At 17.6% G+C, this 26,788-nt stretch overlaps 9 protein-coding genes across 9 annotated transcripts; 7 read left to right on the top strand and 2 right to left on the bottom strand.

Annotated features, from left to right (window-relative positions):
- Positions 1-83: 83 nt before the first annotated feature.
- Positions 84-785, top strand: PRELSG_0205700 (conserved Plasmodium protein, unknown function; the record flags this gene model as incomplete). Its single annotated transcript, XM_028679839.1, has 1 exon — positions 84-785. One exon carries the CDS (start codon positions 84-86, stop codon positions 783-785), a length of 702 nt encoding a protein of 233 aa, XP_028535518.1.
- Positions 786-1,335: 550 nt separating this feature from the next.
- On the top strand, positions 1,336-2,799 carry PRELSG_0205800 (UMP-CMP kinase, putative; the record flags this gene model as incomplete). The annotated part of the gene is made up of 5 exons (XM_028679840.1): positions 1,336-1,641; positions 1,715-1,802; positions 1,891-1,980; positions 2,054-2,485; positions 2,627-2,799. 5 exons carry the CDS (start codon positions 1,336-1,338, stop codon positions 2,797-2,799), a joined length of 1,089 nt encoding a protein of 362 aa, XP_028535519.1.
- An 851-nt stretch (positions 2,800-3,650) lies between these two features.
- PRELSG_0205900 (conserved Plasmodium protein, unknown function) lies at positions 3,651-5,294 on the bottom strand (the record flags this gene model as incomplete). The annotated part of the gene is made up of 1 exon (XM_028679841.1): positions 3,651-5,294. One exon carries the CDS (start codon positions 5,292-5,294, stop codon positions 3,651-3,653), a length of 1,644 nt encoding a protein of 547 aa, XP_028535520.1.
- A 1,492-nt stretch (positions 5,295-6,786) lies between these two features.
- PRELSG_0206000 (replication factor c protein, putative) lies at positions 6,787-9,999 on the top strand (the record flags this gene model as incomplete). Its single annotated transcript, XM_028679842.1, has 1 exon — positions 6,787-9,999. The coding sequence occupies one exon, from the start codon at positions 6,787-6,789 to the stop codon at positions 9,997-9,999; it is 3,213 nt and encodes a 1,070-aa protein (XP_028535521.1).
- Positions 10,000-10,787: 788 nt separating this feature from the next.
- PRELSG_0206100 (conserved Plasmodium protein, unknown function) lies at positions 10,788-11,302 on the top strand (the record flags this gene model as incomplete). Its single annotated transcript, XM_028679843.1, has 3 exons — positions 10,788-10,898; positions 10,999-11,102; positions 11,224-11,302. 3 exons carry the CDS (start codon positions 10,788-10,790, stop codon positions 11,300-11,302), a joined length of 294 nt encoding a protein of 97 aa, XP_028535522.1.
- Positions 11,303-14,014: 2,712 nt separating this feature from the next.
- On the top strand, positions 14,015-18,650 carry PRELSG_0206200 (kinesin-8, putative; the record flags this gene model as incomplete). Its single annotated transcript, XM_028679844.1, has 5 exons — positions 14,015-17,638; positions 17,770-17,832; positions 17,935-18,057; positions 18,145-18,300; positions 18,543-18,650. The coding sequence occupies 5 exons, from the start codon at positions 14,015-14,017 to the stop codon at positions 18,648-18,650; spliced, it is 4,074 nt and encodes a 1,357-aa protein (XP_028535523.1).
- Positions 18,651-19,239: 589 nt separating this feature from the next.
- Positions 19,240-19,803, top strand: AKLP1 (adenylate kinase-like protein 1; the record flags this gene model as incomplete). The annotated part of the gene is made up of 1 exon (XM_028679845.1): positions 19,240-19,803. One exon carries the CDS (start codon positions 19,240-19,242, stop codon positions 19,801-19,803), a length of 564 nt encoding a protein of 187 aa, XP_028535524.1.
- A 658-nt stretch (positions 19,804-20,461) lies between these two features.
- PRELSG_0206400 (transcription initiation factor TFIIB, putative) lies at positions 20,462-21,872 on the bottom strand (the record flags this gene model as incomplete). The annotated part of the gene is made up of 3 exons (XM_028679846.1): positions 20,462-21,034; positions 21,159-21,613; positions 21,803-21,872. The coding sequence occupies 3 exons, from the start codon at positions 21,870-21,872 to the stop codon at positions 20,462-20,464; spliced, it is 1,098 nt and encodes a 365-aa protein (XP_028535525.1).
- Positions 21,873-25,279: 3,407 nt separating this feature from the next.
- On the top strand, positions 25,280-26,620 carry PRELSG_0206500 (chromatin assembly factor 1 protein WD40 domain, putative; the record flags this gene model as incomplete). Its single annotated transcript, XM_028679847.1, has 1 exon — positions 25,280-26,620. The coding sequence occupies one exon, from the start codon at positions 25,280-25,282 to the stop codon at positions 26,618-26,620; it is 1,341 nt and encodes a 446-aa protein (XP_028535526.1).
- Positions 26,621-26,788: the final 168 nt, after the last annotated feature.

Here is a 26,788-nt window from a genome sequence, read left to right on the forward strand (position 1 = left end):
ATTTTGAATATTTTGAATATTTTGACTTTTAATAAAAATTTTAACTATTTTATAATATTCCATTTTTACTAAAAATATACAAAATGGATGAGAAAATAAGACTAGCGGATATTTATGAGTTAAAACAACTTTTTATAAAAGAGTATAATGAATATATAAAACTACTTAAGAATATAGAATTATATTATCAAAAATTACAATTAAATTGGTTCAAATTTCACTTATTTTATGAACCTAATAAAAATGATGATTTTCCGTATTATAAACAAGAAAAATATAAGAAAAAAAAAAAGAAAAGTATCAGATACTGCGATTATAAAAGTATTGAAGAAGATTTAAAAATTATTCGACAAAAAGAAAAACAAAATAATTGCTATTATTTTAAAACTTACAGAAAATCTTTTATTTTATACAGTTTAAAGGGAGTTACTAATTCAGTTGAATTATATTTAAATATTAAAATAGAATCAATGAATAAATTAAAAAAAAATGCATTAACTGATATTAATAATTTTTGTAAGGAAGAAAAGAATAAAATTATTTTCCTAGTAATTTTATGTGAAGTAAAATTAAATAATTTATTAATTAGCCAAAAGCATACAATTGATAATAATTTAAATATAAAAATAATAAAAAATATAATTGAATGTTGCAAAAAGATTATTCACGAAATTACAAAAAATTTAATTCCCTTTTTTTTATTGTTTAACATATTTTCCTCTCCTAATTATTTTAATTATCAATTTAATTATTTCTTTAATTTTATTGAAAGTATCGAAAAGTAAAATATAATAATAAAAAATAAGGATAAGTTGTAATGAATTATATTTTTACTTGTTTTTGATAAATACATATGATATTCTTTTTCACTCAAAATCTTATTTAAAGATATTGTAATAAATACTTGATTTTTGTGTACATAATTTTTTTTTTATGATAATAATTGTAATTTATTATTTCGGCATGCTTTTGTTTCTATTTATTTTATTTTTATAAAATTTTAGATCATATTTTACATTTCTTTTTTTTATCTTTGCTAATTTTGAGTTACATTTTTCTATTTTATTATATATTACTTTTTTTTTATATTATTTCTGAAGTATTTTTTTTCTATTATATTTTTTATAATTTTTTCGTATTTTTTAACTTTTCTTAACTTTTCTTTTTCTTTTTTCCTTTTTTTTTTAATGAAAATTTAAGTTTTTTCATTAGGAGTAAATATTCAAATGAAATATAAGAATATATGAATAATTAAATAAAAAAATTGAGATTATTTTATTATTTATAGATATGTAATTTAGAGAAAGAAGAAAGAAAAAAGAGAAAAAAATATATATGAATTATAAAAAATTTTATTTAAGAATTTTTTTTATGATTATAGTGAATTTCTCCAAATTTTTCTTTGTTGAAAATTTAAGTCATTCAGAAAATAAGAAAAAAATTCTTTTTTTAAGCAGAACAAATGTTTATTATAAAAGAGGAGATAATTTTAAAAATATATTCAAAAAAAATAAAATAACAAGAATTATAAACTTTAAAAACATAATTTTAAATACTAAAAAATTTAATTTAAATCAATATTTTGAAAAGAAATTTTTTATTAATAATAAATTTATAATGAGTGAAGATCAACCTCTTGTGGTAATATAAAAAGAAGACAAGAAAAAAAAAAAGAATAATTATTTATTATTATTATTATTTTTTTATTTTTAAGATATTTATGCTTGGTGGTCCAGGTAGTGGAAAGGGAACACAATGTAAATTAATTCAAGAAAAGTTTGATTTTATTCATATTAGTGCAGGTTTATTTATTTTTTTATATCCTATTTATATATTTATTAACTAATTAATTTATTTATTTATATATTATATATTTATTTTTACTTAAAGGTGATTGCTTAAGAGAGTATTTAATAAAATGCAGAAACAATGAAGTAAATAAAAAACATCAGTCAATTGTAGAAGATTGTATAAATAACGGTTTGAAAAATATATACATACATATATATATGTATATATTTTATTCAAAGTTCTTATTAATTTTTTTATTTAGGAAAAATTGTTCCTGTACATATAACATTAGAATTAATGAAAATAAAAATCGAAAGTGAAATAGAAAAAAGAAAACAAGTAGAAGATAAATTAATTAAAGAGGAAGAAAAAGAAAAAAAGAGCAGTTTTTCGTTTAATTTATTGGATGAAAACATATATTTAAAGAATACAAATATAGAAGAATATAATAAGAAATTAAAATATGAAAATAATATATATGAAAATAAAGAAGTCTTAGAGATATTAAAAAAAAATAAATTAAAACAAAAAGCAAAGTATAAATTTATTATTGATGGATTTCCAAGAAATTACGATAATTTTAATGGATGGATAAAAATTATAGGAAATTACGCTTATGTACATTTATGTTTGTTTCTCTATTGTGATGAAGAAATTATGATTGAAAGGTGCATGAATCGAGGATTAGTAAGTGGTAACTATACATATATATATATATACATGTTATCAATTCGTTGTTCATTTTTGTTTATATATGCATACTTTTCTATTAATTCTTTTTATTATCATATTATATTTGCTATTATTATTATCCATTTATTTTATTTTTTTTTAGGGAGAGCTGATGATAATATGGAAACATTAAGAAAAAGATTCGAAACTCATAAAAATGATTGTATGCCTATAATAAATTTATTTTTAAATGAAAATAAATGTATTTTTATTAATGCAAATAAAAATATTGAAAATGTTTGGAATGATATACAATATATTTTTTCAAATATGTAATTTAAGAAAAGATATTTATAATAAGATATTATATATGCAATACTTTTTCACTTTGTGTATTTTATTTGTTCATAATTTATGTAATTTTATATAGTATATATTGGTAATATAATTTATAATAATCCCAATATCTTCATATTTTCTTAATTTAAAAACTTGCTAAAAGATATAAAATTTAGATGTATATATATTTACACTTACAAACTTTTTTGTTATTTTTTCCTTCTTTTTTTAAATAAATTTCAATTTTTAATTTTTAAATTTGATAAGATATTTGTAGCTTTAAAAAAAAAAAAAAAAAGACCATATGTTATTATATAAAAAAGAAAAAATATTTATCATTTAATGAAAAAAAGAATAAAAATAAGAGTAAAATTATATTATGAGAAAATTTCTGTGAGAAAATTAAAATCATTATAAAAACAATATTTTTTTAAAATTTTTATGAAAAAATATATAAAGTATTAAAAAATAACCTATTTATGTTTTATAATTTAAGTATTATTTAGCTTTTTTTTTTTTTTTTATTATGCTAAAGAGAATTACATGAAAGTTATTTATTAAATATTATGAATAATGTTAATAAAAAAAAAAAAATTAAAATAGAAAACAAAACAAGATACGAAAATCATATATATATATATTTCTTAATGTTTTATATATATAAAGGGAAATATATTTACTACGAAATGGCATTATTTTATAAATTTCTCTAAAAAAGAAATTCTTTTTAAAAATAAAAAAATTTCAATAATAAATATTACATAAAAAAAAAAAAAAAAAGTAGAAATATAATATTATTTCACATTTTATATTTATTTTTTCATAATGTTTTTATTTTTAATTCTTTTTTAATTTTTTTGATTTATAATATATGACTGTTCATAAAATTTTTGTCCTGCTTTGTTTGTTTCTCTCCAGTGATACAAAAAATTTTTAAAAAGTTCCGTTCTTTGATCATGATCTAAGTTTAAATAATTATTAAGTTGTTCATTTATTTCTTCATCTGAATTAATAATAAAAGGATTACTTTCTTTTTCTAATATTTCCTTTTCTTTAAAAATGTTATTTTTATTTTTTAGTCCATTTTCTAATTCATCAATTTTACAATGAAGTAATGTTTTATCACTTAATAAAACGTTTTTTTCATTTTCAATTTTGGAATTTTCTAATCTTAAGCTATCAATTTGATTTAACAAAGAAATTTTTTCATTATTTAAGTTTTCTATTTGTTTTCTTAAATCATTAATTTCTTTAGTAAGAGCAAATTCATTTTGAGCTATTTTTCTTAGTTGCTGATTTTCATTAACAATTTTATTCATTTCCATCTCCAGGTTATTATTTAGATCAATTAAAGTTTGAACATTTTTATTTAAATTTGTTATTGTTCCTTCAGAGCTGTTTTTAACTTGATCAAACTTTTGGTTATAATTAATTATAATATTCCTTAATTCTTCTATTTTTATATGACTATTCTTTTCTCTTTTCAGTGTTTCTTTTAATAAATCTGAAACTTTATTATAACTAATTCTTATTTTATTAATTTCTTCAGTACTTTTTTTTCTACTTCTTTTTAAGCATTCACAGTAGCTCAGTAATTCTTGAAATAAATAAACTATATCTTTTTTTTTTTCGGAAGAATATTGAGAAATGTTTAAATATTCTAATTTATTTTCATTATTTATATGGTTATTTCCATTATTTGGTAAAAAATTTATGTTGTTTAAGTTTGATGTGTTTACACTTTGTGTTTTAAAAGTTAAACTACTATTTATATTGAAAGTTTTATCATTTATACAAAAATTATTATTATTACTACTATTATTTATGTTATAATTAAAATTATTATTATTATTATTCATGTTAATATTATTATTGCTTGTTTTATAAGTATTATTAATATTAGAAGTGTTATTGATATTTGATAATACATCTTTATTTTTTATAGTTGTGTTATTAAATATATCATTTTTTTTCTGATCATTATTATTATACCATTTATAGTTATTTAATAAATGGTTATTTAAATTATTATTTAAAATGTTCTCATCAATTACATTTTGTAATATTTTGTTTTCAATTTCTTTTTTCTCATTGCTTGAATTTACCAAATTTTTTTTGGGAGTAAAAAATACTGCGTGCCCAATAAGAATATTTTTTTTTTTATTATCGCTATTATATATATTCATATTTTCATTATTTAAATCATTTAAATTATTTTTTATTTGACATATATTTTCTGATTTATCAAAAATTTTTTTTAAATTATCTTCTATTGAATCACCGTTAATTTTTTTTTTTTTTTTCAAATTTGTGTAAAAATCATCTGAAATACTTTTTCTAATATTTTCTTCATTTTTTGAACTATTTTTTTTTAAAAAAATTGTATTATCGGTTGCTTCGTTTTTTTTAATATTATTATCTTCGCCTTTTTTTTTCTCATAATTATTTTCTTTTGCCACTTCACTTTTTTTCTCTAATGTATACGATTTCATTCTCTTAAAAAATTAAAAAATTGCAAATGAACTCTTTAATTAAAATCATACACATTGAACTTTTTTATTTTTTGATTACTTTATTTTTATTATATATATAATGTTATTATCAAAACATTAACACATTTCAGTTATATATATCTTTTGAAAAATATGCAAAAATAAAATTATAAAAAAAAAAAAAAGAATGGAATTATTTTAAAGATTATATTTCAATCATTTTTTAATTACTTTTTATTTGTTTGTGTAAATAGATAAAATACATTTTAATAGTATGCTTTTTTTTTCATTTCATTTAATATGAACATTCAAATTTTAATCAGATGAATTATGTTTCAGATTTAGTATACTAAATTTTATTATTTTTTTTTTTTGTCTGAATTCTTTTTTTAAAATTATTTTTTCTACAAAAATTTTTCTGGAGAATATTTCATTATTATTATTTCTTTTTTCACAACTAATAACATAATAAAGATTTTTTACATTAGAAAATGAAAAAATGCTTAATGAACTAAAATTTTAAAATGTAATATATAATATTGATTAAAAAAAAAAAAAAAAGAAATATACAAGTTCAAAACTTTATTTAAAAACATTTGGGATATATATATATATATATATTATGACTATATATATTTTATCAACTATTTTTAAATAAATACTTTTTTTTTGTATGCAATATGAATAAATAAAATGTAATTATTCATATACTTAGTGAAGTTTCAACAAATGAATCAATAACAACAATTTATAGGAATATATTTGAAATGTCATAAAATGCACTTGCATTTGATAGAAAATTTTAAATATATAATTTAAAGAGCTAAGAAAAAAAAAAACTTATTTCCATTATGTATATATATATATATTTTTATATCATTTTATTTGATTGTATGAAAAAAAATAATGATTTTATATATATATACATTGTTTCTGTCCTGAAAAGTTTTATATATATATTATTTTACTATTAGTAAAATTATTTTTTTTTTTTGTTTGCACATTTAAAATCAAAGGTATATATTTTTTATGATTTTATATATTACTTTAAAAATAGCTCTTATAAAAGACAAAAATAAAAAAAGGGAATTTATGATAAATATTTTATAAATTATTTTTTTTCTATATTTGGAATAATATTTGAAAAAAAGAAAAACAAGTTAAAATAGAAATTAAAATAAATAATAAAGATAAAAAAAAAAAAAAATAATGGTATAAATTATAAAAAAAGTATTTAAAGAATATTTTTCATATGTTTTCTATATATTTTCTAATTTATTAAAAAAAAGGGACGGATATATATATTTTTTATTAAAGTTATTTAACAATAAATATATAATTATTTTTTTATTTTTATTTTCTAAGAACCTTTATAATTATTTCAAATACTAAAAATTATTTATATATTTGTATATTTGGTAAATTATTATTACATTTTTTATATTATCTATTTATATCTTCAATTTTTTTTCTCTTTTTTTTTTCTGTAAAAATGAATGATGACATAAGAAGTTATTTAGATGATTTGAATGGAATAGATAATATATTGAATGAAGAAATAGAAAAAGAAAAAAAATTAAAGGAAAAAAGAAAATTTGACATTTATGATGAATATGAATTACTGTTAAATAAAAAAAAAAAAAAAAATATAAATTTAGATAAAAGTAACAATAATACAACTATTAATGGAGATAAAGTAGCACCAAATTCTTTTAATAATATTATCGACAATAGAACATTTCATAACAATTATATTTTTAATGACTATGAATTTTTAAAAGAATATGTTTACAAAAATAATTTAGTAAGTGATGATATATTTTTTAAAAAAGAAGAAATAAATATAAAAGAAATAAAAGAAAAAAAAAAGTTGTTAGATAGCAGTGAGGATATAAATGATTTCATCAAAATTTACGATTCTAATAATTTATATCCACCTATGTATGTGAAAAAAGAAAATGAAAAAGAAAGAGAGGAAGAAAAGAGAAAAGAAAATTTAGAAAATGAACATGGAGTAAATTGTAAAAATTTTTTAAAAAAAAATAAAAAAGAGTTCAGAAATTTGATGGAAAAATTATTATTAGAAATTAAAGAGGAAGATAAAATAATAAATGAAAAAAAAAAAATAGAAAAAATTAAAAAGGAATCAATCGAATCTGAAAAAAAAAAGGAATTAAAAATAAATTTCGATGAATCAGAAAATATAAATCTATCTATGAAACATGATACTATTGCATATGACTTGAATATAAAAAAAGAAAATATAACAAATAAAAATAAGATAAATTTTGTAGAAAAATATAGGGCCAAATATTTTTCTGAATTATTAACGGATGAATCTATTAATAGAGAAGTTTTATTATGGTTAAAGCAATGGACTGATAGAATAAAAAAAGAAAAAAAAATACACCAAAATCAAAATAATGAAGAAAAAGTAGAATATGAAAATAATGATTTCCAAAGAATATTATTATTAGGTGGATCATCAGGAAAAGGAAAAACAACATTAGCATATGTTATTGCAAATCATTTTAAGTTTAACGTTATAGAAATAAATGGAAGTGATGATAGAAATAAAGAGACATTAATCCCATTTATTGAATCAGTAGTATGTATAAATTCTATTGGTACAAAGCCTAATTTATGTATTATAGATGAAATTGATGGATTATCTAGTACATATCAAAATATTGAAGGTATAATGAAATTTCTTAATAAAAAAGATAAAAAAAATAGAAGTATTATTAAAAGACCAATTATATGTATATGTAATGACATATATCATAAAAGTTTGAAAGAATTAAGAAAAATTTGTAAGGTGGTTATTGTAGAGAATGTAAATATAGAAATGTTAAAAACTAGAATAAATTATATTTGTGATAAGGAAAATATAAAAATAAGCAATGAAACTATTAATAAATTAATAGAAATATATAAGAGTGATGTTAGAGCTATTTTAAATACTATATATTTTCTAAGTATAGGTGCACAAAACCCTACTAACTATTTAAACTATTCAACAAATGATGATAAGAATGAAAACGGAGATAAATTATTTAACAATAATATGAATTCAACAAATAAATGGAGTAAGCTAGAGCATGAAGATATAAGTAAACAAGATAGTAGTAATAAAAAAAAAAAAAAAAGTGAGAATGAAATAATCATAAATTTAGATTTATTAAATTCCTATTTATTTTATAAAGATGCAAACAATAATTATATTGAATTATTAAATATGATTTATGTAAAAAATAAAAATAAAAAAATAATAAGCAAATTATTAAAAGAGTGCCATAGTTTTTTTTATATTAATTTAGCAAATGAGTATAATTATTTACAAACTTATTATTATATATATGATAATTTATTAAATATTCCTTTTAATGATTTTGAATTTTGTAAGTTAAGTTATTGTTTAGATTTCTTATCTTTTTGTGATAACATAGAGTATAAGCAGAAACAAGCATTAAATTATTCTTTACAAAAAACTCTTTATTATGTCGTATATTTATTTATAATAACTATACATTTAAATACGAATTCTCATATTCAATATGTATTAATAAATAACAGTCACAGTAATTATTTTCGTAAAAAGCAAATTGACATTAAAAAAATGAAAGACAATTTTATAAATGAAAAATATGGAGTTATAACATATAAGTATGTATATTCAAAAAATTTTTTCTTTGAAACAATAAATTATTTATTTTCTTTCTTTTATATGAATGAATTTTTTTTTAAAAATGTACATTTATGGGGAAAGCAAACTTACTATAGAGAATTAGATTTACCTAAATATATCTTAGTTCCATATGAATATAAAGAAGTAAATAAATTTCAAGTTTTTTGTTTAAAAATTTTATATATAATGACACTATTCAATATTTCGTTTACAAATATATCTGTTTCTACGTTCTCTAATTCTCATACTAATAGTTTTTCATATAAAAATTATAGAAATAACACAAACCAACAAAATAATGAAAAAACTAGCAATGTTCTTAATTCTCAAGTAGAAAAATCTTATGTATTTGATCCATTTGTTGATGATTTCCTAATTTTTGCTGATAAAAAATCAAATATATTTCCTATGTTTCATAATATGAATAAAAATACACAAATTAATTTAATTAGCAGTACCTTCAAATTTAAGACAAAAAATAATTTTTTAAATACAAATGTATGTGAAAGTTTGAATGAGTTAAAAAAGTGGATAAATAATAATTCAATTAATTTCAACGAAAAAAACAATTTAAATCAAATGCAAATTATTAAGGCATCTAAAAAGAATAACAGTAAAAAGTCTGCTTTCGAAGTTAATTATATATCAAATTTTGAGATATCTTTAAGTGATATGATTTTAATTGCAAATCAAAACGGCTATAAAAAAACTTTTCAAAAATATTTTGAAAATATAGACACAAAGAAAAATGATGAAATAAAATTAGTAAAAGAAGAAAATGTAAAAATGGGACAAAATATATTAAAAACAAAAATCCTTTGTAATAATCAAAATAATATTTTTACTTTATCTGAATTAATAGTTGAAGAAAAAGAATATATGAATAAAATTATAAATAAAGAAAAAAAAATTTATTTTTCAGGTAAATATGTTAAAACGAAAGGTTATTACAAAAATATAGAAGAGCGCTGTAATGCCGTTTTACAGCCATTAAATTTTTGTGTTTTTATGAAATAAATAAAGAAAAATATATACACATATATATATTGTTAATAAGAATTTTTCAATTATAATAAAAATAAAGATACGTCGTATAATTTTTAAGTTAATGATTCTTATTATTTAATAAAAAATAAAATTATCAATTTTCTGTTTAGTATATTATCTCTTTTTATTTTAATAAAAATTTTACTTTTTCTTTATGTATATATTTAAACTTTTTTTTTTTGTTCTTTTTTTTGTTTTTTTATATCTTGCATTCAATTTTTAAATTACATTATCACTATGGAGAAAATTTAAATTGCTCAAAAAAAAAAAAATTTTTTAATATTATAAATTTTTTTAAATTTACCCTTTTCATTTTTGTATTTAAATTCTAAAAAAAAAAAAAAAAGAAAAAAATGACGATAGCAAAAAATGGTATTGTTTACTAATTTTTTAAAAAAAAAGATTTATAATGATAAAATAATGAAAGATGGTAATAAATTAATAATAATAATGTAACAATAAAAATTTATTATTTTAATTTATAGTATAACAGGTCAAGTATAGAATGACACAAATATTTTAACTATATGTATAACTTTATTTATTTCGTTTTTCATTATTTTAATTTTATATAAAAAAAAAAAAATATATGAAATTTATATTTAGAAACTATAATTTAAAGACAAGAAAAATATCAATATATGAAATATTGATATTTTTTTTGTTGTATTTTTTTTATATTCTTTTATATTAAAATAAGAAATTTTTGTCCTTTTTTTTTTTTAATAATATATATTTGAAAGCAATTTAATAGAAAAATGGAAAATAATAAAATTATAAAATTGAAAAACAATTTGAATACATTTGAAATGTTTATGAATCAATATATTGTAAAATATAAAAATAGTAAAGTCTGCTATTTGTGTAAAGTAAAAAAAAGAGAAAAAAAAAACATTCAAATATTTATATATATATATATATATATATATATATATATATTTATATTTTATTTTTTTTTTAAATTTGAAGAATAAGATAAATAATAATCATATAGAAAAAATGGAAAATATTTGTCCAAAAATGTGGAAATATTTTCATGGAATAATTAATCAACCGCAATGTCCTTTACAAAGGTTTTTTTTTTTTTTTAAAAAGAAAAAAAAAAGATTTATAGTTTAAAAAAATAATTTTTTATTCACTATTTTTTATCTAAGATAGACACATAATATATGCGAATATTTATTTTTTACATAGTTTTGGAAAAGTATTAAAAGTAAAAGATTTAAGGTTTGAAGAATTAGAGATATATAAAGATAGTTTACAAAGGAAGTAAAAAGTAAAAGAAAAGGATTTAATAAATAATAATTTAAATTTTTTAGTGTTATCTCTTTTTTTTTTTTTGGTATTTATTCTAATGTAACCTTTTTTCTTTTTAAAGATATTCTCATTAATTATTAAACTATAAAAATTTTAGTAAAATATGAGTTTTAAAAAAAATACCTATTAAAATAAATATTGAATATAAATTTAAAACAATACATGTATGCTTATAGATATAATAAGTAAATAATTTATGAATATTAAATTTTTTTTCTTATTTTCATATTTTTAATGTAGCAAATTTTAATTTATGTTACATTTTTTTTTAAATTTTAGAATAAAAGAAAATAATAAAATAGTTTTTTAAATTTAAATAATTGATTTTAAATAAAATAATTTCACATGTAACAATTTTATTTAATTAAAATAATTAAAAAATTTATAAAATTACAAATATTTTTATTTGCAAAATGAATCATTTTTTTTTTTTTTTTTTTTTTTTTTTTTTGTCTTTATTACAACTAATAAAACTGAATTGCATCATATTATATTTTGTTTCTAGGAAATTTCATGTGCAATTTTTCTTCTTTTTTTTTTTGGAATTTTAAATATTTAAAAATGTATCATTGAACATAATAGCGTATATTTTGTATTTTTTTCCTTAATATATAAATTGCTTCATTTTACCCTGTATATAATTTCATAAAAATATTGATAATCCATTTTCATTTTATATATAATTTTTTTTAATATATGTTGAAGGGAAATTTTTTACGTAATCTTCTTTTTTGTTACAATTTTTTCTGAAAACTTTAAGTATTCTTTAAAAGTTGAATTATATAATATTTGTGTTTAATTTCCAGAAATTTTGAAAAAGAAAATTTTTTTTTACATCTTTTTATAGATTGTGACAGAAATATACTACATTTTATTATTACAAAATGGTATGCATATATATATAATATATTTTTAGAATACTTGAAATTAAAATTAATTATAATATATACAAAAGAATAAAAATATTATTTACAAAGTATATTTCTTTTTATATATATACAGTTTTATTCTCAAGATTTATGAATGAAACCTTTTTTTTAGCTTTATATATAATAATGTATATAAAGGATGTCATTTTTTTTTTTTTTTTTTTTGAATCATTTTTTTGTTCTTTTTTATATTTTGCACACAAAAAGAAATTTTGTTTTTTCTTAAATTAGTATATATTAATATTTATTTAATATTTGTCTTATTTAAATTTTTATTTTTTTGAAACTTTCTTGTCTATAATTAGATTTTATTAAAAATATTTTTTCCTTTTTCTTAAAAAAAAGGAGTATTATAAAAATGTGAGAGAAAAATAAAAATAGAAAAAATATAACTAGGTTTTTTTTTTTTTTTTTCATTTTGTTTAAAAAACAACTTTAAGAGAATATTTAAGTTATATAAAGAGAAAATGAAAAAAAGGAGTTTGCATTTTTAAATCAATTTTTTATGCACAAAGAATGCACACCATCTTTTTTTTTTTTTTTGTTTTTTTTTCTTAATTTTAAAAATACAGAAAAAAGGAATAAAAAAAAGTTACATATATTATAATTTTATGAGAAAATATGCCATTTATTTTTTTTTCTCTTATTTTTGTTTTTATTTAAAATATAATTCTTATTAAAAGAAGTTCATGCTTTAAGTATTTATATAAGAATAAGAATATATATAATTTTTTTTTCTGTCTAATTTGGTTGCTTATTTTTTTAAATATTATACTAGACAATAAAGTATTATTTAATTTTTACATTTTTTCTTTATAGTTTGATAATTATTACTTTAATTTTTATTTTTTATTGAATTTTATACTATTTTTAATTTTTTTTTTTTTTTTTTTTTGGTATTAGATTTGTATATGGCAAAAAAAAAAAAAAAGAAAAGAAAAAATAATTATTTGTTATTTTGATATTTTATTTAATTTATTATTTTTAATTTAATTTTTTTTTCTATTAATCTTTTTAGAATACATGTTTTCTTAAATGCTTTAGACATGATATATAATGGGATTCTACTTTAAAACTTTTAATTTTTGATAAAGATTAACTCAGAATTTGAAAATTTCATACAAAAAGAATAACGAAATAAAAAAATTATAAATAAATTTATTAAAGACAGATTTAGTTATATTTCTTCAACATAAAGATATATTTTCATTTATTATAGCCTTTTTTTTTTTTTTTTATATATACATATATTATTAAACAAAAAAGTTTAACAAATAAGAAGATATATATGAAATTAGACATCTTTATATTTTTCTTTTATTTCTCCAATGCATATTTTTAATTTTTTTTTCTATGTATAAATTTTTTTCTAAAGGGCATATTCTTTAAAGAATAAAAAAAATGTGATAAAGATAATATACCATATATAAGATTTACTTTTATATTTATACATTATTAAATCATTTTTATTAAACTAAGGAAATAGGGTGTTTTATTTATTTTTACATATGTTATTTTATTTTTTAAATTTCTTTTTTTTTTTTTTGTGATTAAAAAAAATTACATAATTATATTTTTATAATTACTACTATTAAATATAATTTTATAATTCTATTATTAAAGTAATTTTATTATTCGTTTTTTACAACAGTTACAGTTAAAAAAAAAATCTTTATAGTTTGATATTTATTATTTTTTTTTTTTAAATATGTATATATTTTTAAATAATGAATTAAAAAATGGGAAGTGTAAATAATAAAAAAACAGAATCATATGATGCAAGCAAATGGTCACATAAAGAAGTAAATAATGCTAATAATTTAAAAAATTATGATTTATTACCTATTTCTAATTTAGAGGAAATGTTAATATCAAATAGAACAACAGAAAATGAAAATGAAAATGAGAATGAGGAAATGACAGGAGAATTTTTTTCTTCTTCAGATTTTTCTACGAAAATGTGTGATAAAAATGTAAATTATTTTGAAAATGATAATAATGATTTACTTAATAAAAGTATAAAAACATATAATGCAAAAGATAAAGAAATAAAAAAATTTGAGAATAATGGAAATAACCAAGATAAAAAGGAGAATAATAATTACTATAAAGAAGGTGAAGATAATAATGATAATAAAACATATTCCGATAATATAGAAAGTAGGAATGTAAAAAATGATTTCTATAAAAAAATGGAAAGTAAAAATGAAGTTAAGAAAACAAATAATCAAATAAATGAAAATATCATGAAAATATTTATAAATAGTATAAAAAATAACATTGAAAATGATGATTATACAACTCAATGTTATGACGAAAAAAAGTTATCTCCATTATATAGGAATAAATTAGAAAATTTAAGTGAGTCTTTTAATGATGTAATAAAAGATCAAGATTTTAGCTCAGTTGATGAATTAATGAAAGATATAAAATTTTTTAATAATTCAATGCAAACAATATCTTCAACAAATAATTTGTCATTTCATAACAATATATCAAAAATGTATTCAGAATTAGCTTCTAATAAAAATTTAGAATCTCTTAATAATCTTTATAAAGATTCCCTTTGTAATAATGTAGAAAAGGAAAATTCCCAAAAATGTTCTTTACATGATGAATTGACAGAAAAAGAAGAAAAAGGTATTCCAGATGAATCCATTGAAAATAATTCTTTAAAAATTTTTAATACTACTATGAATTATCTGAGTAAAGAATTTTTGTATGACATGCCAAAAAGTAGATGCAATTCTAATTCTAATTCTAATGAAATGGATGAATTACATCAAAGGGAGATTGAAAAAAAAAAAAATGTACAAGATAGTGAAGTAAACAGAACAAAATTAAATATAAATGAAATAAGCCCATTAAATTTAAGAAAAAATGAGGTAAATAATATTTCTTCTAATCAATGGGATAAAATGAAAAAGAGTTTTCATGATATTGAAAATAACTTAATAGATTTAAACAAGTTAAAGTTAGAAACTTGTGAAAAAAATTTACATAAAATTGGTGATGAAGATTTATTAATAAAAGGAAAATCTTCCAATTTCAATTATGTGAACAGTGATTTAGCAAATTTCAACTATGCCAATAGCGATTTTCCAAGCTTAGATTACACTGAAGTTAATTCACAAAAATTAGAATTAACAAAAAGTAATTCACCCAACTTTAATTTTGCAAAAATTGATTCCCCTAATTTGAACTATTTGAGTAGTGATTCACCTAAAGTTAATTTTGCAAAAAACAATTCATCAAATTTTAATTATATAAATAATGATTTACAAACTAATTTGGATTTAGTTAAAACTAGTACTCCAATTTTACATCCTATGAATAATAAATCTCCAAATTTAAATTTCGTAAAAATAGATTCTCCTAAGTTAAATTTCTTGAAAAATGATTTATCAAATATAAAAATTCCAAAGAATGAATCATCAAAATTAGAATCAGGTAAAGTAAGTACTGTGAAAATGAAGTCTCCAAAAAACATTAACAAAATATGTAGTAAAGCAGTAATAGGTTCTCCTAAGGCAATAAAAATGAAGAGTAAAGTAAATGAAAATGTAAAAACACCAAAAATGATGAAAAGAAATAGTGATAATAACACAATTAAAATAGATAATAGGATAAATACCGCTACAGCAAATACTACTTCACATACTCAAAATTTCGCGAATATTTCTAATAACACAAATATACATGGTAAAATAAGTAAGAATGAAAAAAATGCATTAGGTGGTGAAAAAGATATAACTTATAATATGAATGTTGTAATAAGATGTAGACCAATGAGTATAGCTGAAAAAAATGACGGAGCAAAGAATGTAATAAAAATTTTAGATAACAAAATGGTAGTATTGCTAGATCCGTCAGATAATTCCGATAATGTATTGAGACAAAATAGAAGTAGAGAAAAAAAATATGTTTTTGATTATGCTTTTGATGAAAATAGTTCCCAAGAAGATGTATATAACAATAGTGTGAAATGTTTAATTGATGCAGTAATAAAAGGATATAATTCTACTGTTTTTGCTTACGGAGCAACAGGTGCCGGAAAGACGCACACTATTATTGGATATAAGAACGAACCTGGAATTATGATGATGATATTAAAAGATTTATTTGAGAAAATAAAAAGTTTAGAAGTGCTAAATGAATATAAAGTAAAATGCTCTTTTATTGAAATATATAATGAAAATATATGTGATTTATTGAATCCATCTAGTGAATATTTAGATTTAAGAGAAGATCCGATTAAAGGAGTAACTGTTTCTAACATTTTTGAGGTATGCACTACATCTGTGGAAGAAATAATGGAATTAATTCATACTGGAAATAGAAATAGAACACAAGAGCCGACAGATGCAAATAAAACAAGTTCAAGAAGTCATGGAGTATTACAAGTAATAGTTGAAGAAACAGAAAAAGGGCAAGGCATTTATCAACAGACGAAAAGAGGAAAACTATGTGTAATCGATTTAGCTGGAAGTGAAAGAGCTAGCCAAACTAACAATAAAGGAATGAGAATGTTAGAGGGAGCAAATATTAATAGATCCTTATTAGCTTTAGGTAATGTAATAAATGCATTAGTATTAAGAAGTAAAGGATCAAGTAAATCTAATTTCATTCCGTTTCGTGATAGTAAATTAACTAGATTATTAAAAGATTCATTAGGAGGAAATTGCAAAACTGTTATGATAGCTAATATTAGCCCATCTCATTTGTCATATGAAGATACTCATAATACTTTAAAATATGCAAATAGAGCAAAAAATATAAAAAATATTGTTACATCTAACTCAATTGTTGTTAAACATCATCTCACCATGTATATTGATGTTATTGAAAAATTAAAAAATGAAATAGAGTTTTTAAAAGAACAATTAAATGAAAAAGAAAAAGTGAATGAGTATATGAGTACCAGTTCAACAAACTATGACTATTATGATATCATAAAGGATTATGAAAAAAATTATTCTAAAGAAGAATTAATAAATATTATATGCAATTTAAAAAAGGAAAATCAGAAACTGAAATTATGTGATCATAATGATAATAATAATAATGGAAATAGCAAAGTATGCGATGATACATATAACGAATTTTCTGTAGAAGAAATTTCTAAATATAAAGAAGAAATGACTAATTTAAAATTAATGAATGAAAAATTATTTTTGGATAATAAAAAATTCCAAATAAAATTACAAGAGTATATGCAAATTTCTCAAAATTTAAAATCATTAAATGAAGAATATAAAAAACAAATTGATGGATTTAAAATTATGATTTACAATCATGATGTTAATCATATTCAAATAAAAAAAAAATTAGACGATTTAAAAAAGAAATATACTCAATTAAAGGTTATAAAAAAAAAAAAAAAACATGAGAAATGAATATACCATTCTATTAATATTTCATTTCAAAGATATAAACATTTATTTATCTTTATTGTTTTTATTTTATATTAAATTTCTTTTTTTATATTATTTAGGAAAATACAGGGGATAAAGAAAATGACGATATTTTTGAAAAATGGAAAAATGAATTAACAAAAGTAAAAAGAAATATATTTTTCTGTATTTTTTTTTTAATATATAACCTCTTTTTATTAAATAATTCCTATAAAATAATTTATTTATTTTTTTTTTTTTATAAGCTTTTAAATGAAAGAAAAAAAATTAAAATGATTGTTTTAGACATAGAGAGAAAACTAATTGAAAATAATGAAATGAGAATAAAAAAAATTTCGGATGATGATATTAAAATATTGCAGGAAAATGTAATTTTTTAAATATATATATATATATATATATATATAATAAATTATTTTATAAAAAAAAATTTAATTTTAATTTTTCATTTCTAGAAGGATAAGATGGATCAACAGTTAAGGAATAATATTTCTCAGACGAATAATTTAATAAAAGAGTTACCAATTAAAATAAAAGATGAACAAATGAAAAATTTTTTATATCTATTTTATACTAACAAAGTGTTGCTACAAGAAAAAGAAGAACTACAAGTAATTAATGAAAATTACATAAATAGAAAAGTTAAATAGTTCAAAATTTTGTAATCATAGTTAATATTATATTTATAACAAAAAAAAAAAAAAAAAGATAATAATTAAAACAAAATTATGGTTTTGTTGTCCGTTATAAATTACGAACTGAGAAATTTTTTATACAAATATATAATAATTTTAACAATAATTATATAAAAAAGAATAATAAAAAATAAATATGAATAATAAAAAATTTTTAGGAATTTTTTGAATTGTCATCTACTATAATTGGCCAAAAAGAAAGACAAATTGAAGAATTAAGAGATCAGCTAAAAATGATAGATGCTCCTGTTTTATCAAAAAAATAAAAAATTTATAAGACTCATATATATATGTGAAAAATGACAAAAATGATAAATATATACTTATATATATTATGCCATAGAATATTTACTTTAGGGATAAAAAAAATGAACTTTATTTTATTTTTTTTTTTTTGTATTTATTAATACACTTATATAATTTTACATCAAAACAATTTGTTATTTTTTTATAGTAATATGATTATTTTATACTTCTTTTCATTGTTTCTATTTAATTCATTTTTGAAAAAAATTTAAAAAAAAAATTTTCTTTATAATTAAAATATATATAATAATACGTATCTCTATAATAGTAAAAAAAAAAAAATTCTTAAATTAGAAACATTTTGTAATGAATACTATTAAGACGAGCAAAAACGAATATAAAAAAAATTGAAAATGTAGCTTCAAAATAAATACAATATAAAAAAATATTGAGAAAAAAAAAATAAAAATAAAATATAATAAATATATTAAGTAAAAAAAAAAAAAAAAATGAAATAAAATAAAATAAAAAAGGTAAAAAAAAAAAAAAAAAAAAAATGAAATAATATAAAAAAAGATAAAATAGTATAAAAGAATATAAAAGTAAATAATGAGATTTTTACCAAACATAATTGTAACGGGCGTTCCCGGTGTAGGTAAAAGTACCTTATGTGAAGAATTAGAGGAATTAATTAATAAAGAAATTAAAAAAATAAAAAAAACTGAAGATTTAAAAGTGAAACACTTAAATTTATCTAATATAATAAAAGAAGAAAGATTATATGAAGAATTTGACGACGAACTAGATGCTAGTATTTACAGTGAAGATCTAGTGAATGACAAATTAAAAAAATTAAAAATTGAAAATGGTGGTTACATAATAGATTTTCATGATGTTAATTTTATTGAAGAAAAAGAATTAATTGATCATATTTTTTTGTTGACAATTAAAACATCTAAATTATATGAACGACTAGAAAAGAGAAATTACAACGAAGCTAAAATTAAAAATAATATTGAATGTGAAATATTTCAAGTTATAAAAGAAGATATTTTTGATCATTTTGAAAATTCTAATATTTTTGATGAATTAGAAAATAACGATTTAGAGCAGTACGAGAAAAATCTTCAATTTATAAAAAGTTGGATTCTATCATACATAAATCAAGCTTAAAAATACATCAGTGAATTTTTTTTTTTTTTTATATAATTTTATTATTAAATGATTTTCATTGAAATTTCTTTTAATGCCTTTTCTAACATAATAAGTCAGTATTTACATAGTAGATGTAAAAAAATTTTCTGAAAATTATTTAAAATACAAATAATTATTAAGATAAAAAAAGTAGTGAAAAGAAATATATGAAATACAGAATTATAAATAAATAGTAAATAAAAAAGTTTGTACATTTTTATTAATGGAATTTTAAGAATATCCCCATCTTCTCCCCCAAAAAAAATTAGATAAATATATATATATATGTTACATAAATTTTAATATTTTTTTTTTTTAATTCACATATTAAAAGCATAGTTTCATGTCTTTAAAATTTATATTTTTACAAATTAAAACATTTTAAGTTTGTATATAAAATAAAAAAACAAAACATTTAAAGGCTCAAAATTTATATGAAATAAAAAAAAATACTTCCATATATATATATGTAAATTTATTTAAAAAAAGATAAATATGTACCTTCAAAAAACATTAAAAAAAAATAAGATGAAAAGAAATCTATTTACATAAATACATACGAACAAAATAATTATAAGTAAAAATCATTAAGTATATATATATATATATATTTTTGTTTATATCTTTGATTTTTATTTTATTTTATTTTTTTTTTTTCTTCACTTATATATTTTTGTTTTAGTAATGACAATTTTTGACTATTTTCTGTTAAATAATATTTTGGTAAAATATATTCAGATGCATTTAGTAATTCTTTAAACGTAGTTTTTAGTGTATTAGTTGTTACTCCACATACTGTAGCAATTTGAGATAAATTCGGTAATTTTACATTTTTTTCTTCATTTGTATTTAATTCAACTATTAAATGAATTGATCCACCGCACAATGAATTTAGTCTATGAGAAGTTGTAATCAGAGTGGTAGCCTTTTTTACAACATATTCAATTGCTTCAATTAAATCAGTTGATAATTGTAATCTATTTGATAATGAGTATATTAAATGAGAAATATTTTCATTATAAACAAAGGCTCTTGTAGGTAATACTTTTTTTAATTTATTAATAGTTTTTCCTAAATCTTTTTCTTTATAAGATCTATCAAAAGTTATTAATTCTTTTATGCTTTTTATATGTCCTGCTTCTCGACATGCTAAATAAACAACCGCCAACATATTCAAATTATTTATTCTATTTTTTAATTGTTCTAAATCCTATAAATGTATAGAAAAAATTAAGAAAAAAAATACATATATATATATGATTATATTTAATAATTATTTTTCTTTTTTTAATACAATTGAATATTTATCATTTTTATTTATTTAATTTCCATACTTGTAATTCTTTAGTTATTTCTTTAGCTCGTTCAATTACATTACTTCGAAGAAAAAATGTTTCACAAATTAATTTTAAAATATTAAAAGCAGCAATTAATGTTTGATCATTTTTATTTATTTGAGTCATCATATTTAAGTGTTGTAATTTTTTACTGGATTTAATAAAAGTAGTACTAGTTAAATTATTTTCTAACCATATATCACTAGCTTCCCCCACTCTATTTCTATCATTACCTTTTGAATGACCATCATTATTAAAATTTCTCCATTCTTGTTCATCTGAAAGAATATTACTTTCAACTACTAACCCACATCCATTACATATCTGCGTTCCTTCACTATTATCACATATAATTATTCCTTTTTCTTTACAATCTGGGCAAAATGCATTTCTTGTATTTCTAAATGATCTAAATAATTTTCTTTTTATATTATTGTTTTCATTATTTGTATCTATTAAAAATAATAGAAATATATATATAATTTTAGTAATTTATATAAACTTATTTCTAATAAATTATATGAACAACTTTACTTTTTTGCAAATATGATCACATAAATATATTTATTATAGTAATTATATCTATATAAATAAATTTTCTTAACAAAAAAAAAAAAAAAAAGAAAATAGTCTAAAATTACTTATATTTAAAGGAACAGGCTTATCATTTAAGGAATTTAAAGCCAATTTTTTATTATAAGCTGATGACATCTCTATTTATCATTTTTTTTTTTATTATTCTGTATTATTTAATAATTTATTTTATTTATTTTTTATATTCTTAGTATATTTATGGATTAGTTTTAATATGTTATAAATTAATAAAATTTTTTTTTTTTGTGTGTGAAAATTTCTTTAAATTTTCTTATTGTTTTCTTAAAATATTTTTTTTTAATTTTTTAATTAAATAAATGATAATATCAATATTTTAAATTTCTATTATTTTCTTTATTAGAGTTTTTAGAGACCTATATTTATATTGAAAAAAAAAAAATGATTTTAAATTATAATTCTTTAAAAAAAAAAAATAGAAAAAAGAAATTTAAAAGAATATTTTCTTTTATATAATAAAAGAGGTAAATGGGTTGTTTATAAATTTTTTTTTTAAATATTATATTTAAAAAAGTAAAAAAAAAAAAAAATACATGAGCATTTTTTATACAGAAAAATAAATAAAATAAAAAAAAAATTTTAATTTTATTTTTTATATATTTTTTAAATTAATCCTTAAAAAAAAAAAAATGACAAACTTTTTAAAATATAATTTAATTAAATATTTTTTGTTTACTATTTTTTTTTTTTTAAAGTTAATGTAAGGAAAAATAAAGTTTTATATAGGTTATTTTGTTAAATTTTAAAATTTCATTAATACTAATATTTTAATAGTTTAATTTTAAACTATTCTTGATTATATAGAAGAACGAACTTAATGTATGTTAATAGAAATATATTACTCTGTTACATTCAGATATTTGCAATTATGTAATTTTTTTTTTATAATGTATTAAAAAAATATATAATAAATGTACCATAAGAAGTTTTATTAAAGCATAATGACGATATGGTTATTTAAAGAAAAATGAAAAATATCAAATTTTTATTAAAAATATTATGTTGAGGAAGAATTAATGGGGATTATTATATATTAAATATATATTTTATTTGTATTAATATATTTATCCTTGCTTTTATATATATAACACATTTGCTACATTTAATATGCTATATTAAAATATTTAACTTTTTATAATTCTTGGACATTTTCAATAGAAAAATTATAATGAATTATTTTTCTATTTATATTCTCTATCTTAAGTTTATATATTTTAATATGAGAAGAAAGAAATATAATGGAATGGATATTATTAATTCGAAGAAAAAGTAAAAAAAAAAATTTTAGAGAGATTGTTATCACATTTTAATGAAATTTTGTAAAAAAATATTAAAATTTCATTAGACAAAAATATAGAAAATTAAAGAATATAAATGATAAAATGAATATTGTAAAATGCAATATTTAACGATCAAAAAGTATTAAGACGCTTTCAGAATATCTTCCTTTTTTTTAAAAATATTTTAATATGTAAAAATAGAATTAGTATATGATTCAATAAAAGTTCCTTTTTCATTTTTAATTAAAAAATGAAATGTCATGAAATTATAAAAATTATGTTCTTTAATATTGTAAATATAATTAAAATAAATATACAAAAATATAATCACGAAATTACAAATAGAAAAATCGGTATTTTAAAAAAAAAAGAAAAGATAACTTATTTATTATTATATAAAAAATGTTATATATACTTCTATATATGCATAAATAAAAAAAAGACTCATCTAATAAAATAATGTATACGTATATATGAAACATTCTCTAGTAAAAAGTATATTATTATTTAATTTTACTATCAATTTTTAACTTGAAAAAACAAATTTATTATATTGTATATGTATAAACATATTTATTCAATAATATACAGTATTACGATTTAAAAAAAAAAAAATTATTAACCATTAAAAAAAAATATCCTTCATCAATTAAAATTTCATAAAATCTATTAATAAAAAAAAAAATAAAAAATATAGTAATATATATATATATATATACATGTAAATGTGTTATATCATTTTTAAATTAAAAAATTATTCATTAATCGTCATTATAAAAAAGAGTGTCTTATATGGCATAAAAGGTTTTTTTTTTTTTTTTAAAGCTTTTTATATGATATTAAAAAAATTATGTGTGTATTATTATTATTTTTTTTTTTTATCATTTTTTTCATAAGTTAATAAAAATTATTATAAAAAAAGATGTGTTAAATTATGATCATAAATTCAACGAAAATTTAATAAAATATTTATGTATATATATAATATATACATAGAAAAATATATAAAGGTAAAAAATATCTTTTAAAAATACATTATCCTATTTTAGAAAATAATATATATGATTAAATTTAAATAACACATTATTATTATAGTTTTACAGAGCTATATCATATCCTCAATTTACCAAAAATTTTAAATAAAAGTATTGGAAAAATAAACTTAAATATTTTATCTTATATATTATTTTTATGTCTTATAAAAAGAAAATAGAAAACTATAGTTAGTTTGAAAGAGAAAAAAAAAGAAATAAAATAAAGTGATATAATATGAAGAGAAAAAATAATTATATATACATACACATATAAAAAAAAAAAATAAACACTAAAAAAAAAAAAAAATAATTGAAGTAATAATAAAACAAAAATTATATATCGTTGATAGTATTTAAATTAATATTTCTATTTTATTCTATTTTATTTTTATTCTAATAAATTTTATAAGCACGAGAGAAATTATTTTAAAATATTTAAAATAATAATAGTTGATAAATTTCTTTTAAAACTTTTTTTCTTATTTTCTTTTATTATATATATATATATATATATATATTTACATATTTTTAAATTTTACAATTTTTATATCTATATATTTAAAATTGATGTTTATATTTAAAAAGGCAAAAATAAAAATTTTATCTTTGCCATCATATGCTTAACAACACTTTTAAGAAATAATTTTAGCTTTATAGTTATACAAAAATAAAAAAAAAGTGATAAACCAATTTAATAATTTAAAAGTTATAATAATAGAAAAAAGAATTTTAATTAATATTTTTTCTTGTATTTTTTTTTTTTTTTTACTAATAAATATCTTGTTTTTATTTTTTTTTCTTGTGACTACTAAAATATAATTTATAATTATATTTACTTGTTCTATATAAAAAGAAGGGACATTTTTATTCCTTTTTTTTTAAATATATATTTCTTTTTATGTATAATAATTTTTTATTAGTATATTTATGGTTATTTCTTAATAAATATATAAGTATATTAATCATTTAAGTGAAGATATTTTCCTTTTTAATATAGAATTAACATATTTTTAATAATTGATTCAATTAACTTTGTATAAGCATATACTAAATAGCAAAAAGTTATTATTATTATTATTTATATATATATAAATATAAATACTTATATATTTAAAGTAATAATATAGTTTTTTATATAAAAAAAGAAGTATAAATTTATAGAAAAAAAAAAAATAAATAAATAAAATAAAAAATGAGTAGTCCTAAAGATAATAAAAAAAGAAAATCTAATACTCTTGATGAAGCTTGTATTGAGTTAAGTGAAGAAGTAGAAAATGAAGAAATAAATAAAGAAAAGGAAGAAAGTGAAGAAGAACATATTGAAGTTCAGTTTAATAATTGGAAGACAAATAGTGGTTTATTATACGATTTCGTATGCCGAAAAGAATTAGAATGGCCTTCATTATCCATTGATTTTGGTGATTTTCACGATGAAAATATAGAACACAATGTATTAAATCAAATAGTATGTGTTGGTACTCACACATCTAATAAAGAACCTAACTTTTTATATGTATGCGACGTATTATTTCCATTAGAAAAAGTACCACAAGAAAAATGTGTATATAAGGCAAACGAGAATTATGAAGGTTTTGAATTTTGCAATGAAAAAAAAAAATTTACTATAAAATCGAAAATTGCACATACAGGTGAAGTAAATAGAATAAAATTTTTGCCCTTAGAAAAAAAAAATTTTGTAGTAACAAAAGCAGTAGATGGAAATCTTCATTTGTTTGATATAAATAAACACAAAATCGAAACAAATGATGATAAGATGAGTCCAGAAGTTTCTTTTATTGGGAATAAATCAGATGGATTTGGTTTAGATTTTAATATACACAAAAAGAATATATTAACATGTGGTAATGATGGATTAATAAATGTTTATGATTACAATGATTTAAGTTCAAATGTCGTAAATTCATTTTATAAGATTCAATATAAATCACCAATAAATGACATTTCTCCCACTAATGATCCTAATTTAATATTAGCGTGTGCAGATAATGGTTATATTTTATTATATGACATGAGAATAAAAACAAGTGAACCAGCACAGCAAGTTTTAGGTCAACAAGTTCCTGTTAATTCCGTTTCTTTAAATAAATTTACTGGACATTTTGCATCAGGAAGTGATAATGGAAAAATCAAAATATGGGATATCAAAAAATTTAACGAGCCTCAACATATTATTAATGCACACCAAGAAGCAATTATCAGATTAAATTTCTCTCCAAATGACTCTTCTTTACTTGCCTCGGCTAGCAATAATAGATTTATTAATGTTTATGATTTAAATAAAATTGGTGAAGAACTCGATGCTATTGATTTATCAGACGGACCATCTGAATTGATTTTTTCACATGGAGGACATACACAACCAATTACAGATTTTAATTGGAATCATCACAAAAAATTAAAGATGTTCATAGGATCTACTAGTGAAGATAACACTCTTCAATTTTGGCAATTAAAAATGGAGTTACTTGATGAATCAAATACTGTACCAACAACAGACACCGATGTAGAATAAATACAAATATTATAAATTTATTTGATTATATTTTCCAGTTTATTTAAATATATTTATAAAAATATATAAACATTTATATAAATTTATATGAATATTAATATAAATTTATATGAACAAATTTATTAATTCATATGAATATTTATATAATTTCATATTAACAGATTTAGA

This window comes from Plasmodium relictum, assembly GCF_900005765.1.
Source record: "Plasmodium relictum strain SGS1 genome assembly, chromosome: 2".
In the NCBI taxonomy this organism is placed as follows: domain Eukaryota; phylum Apicomplexa; class Aconoidasida; order Haemosporida; family Plasmodiidae; genus Plasmodium; species Plasmodium relictum.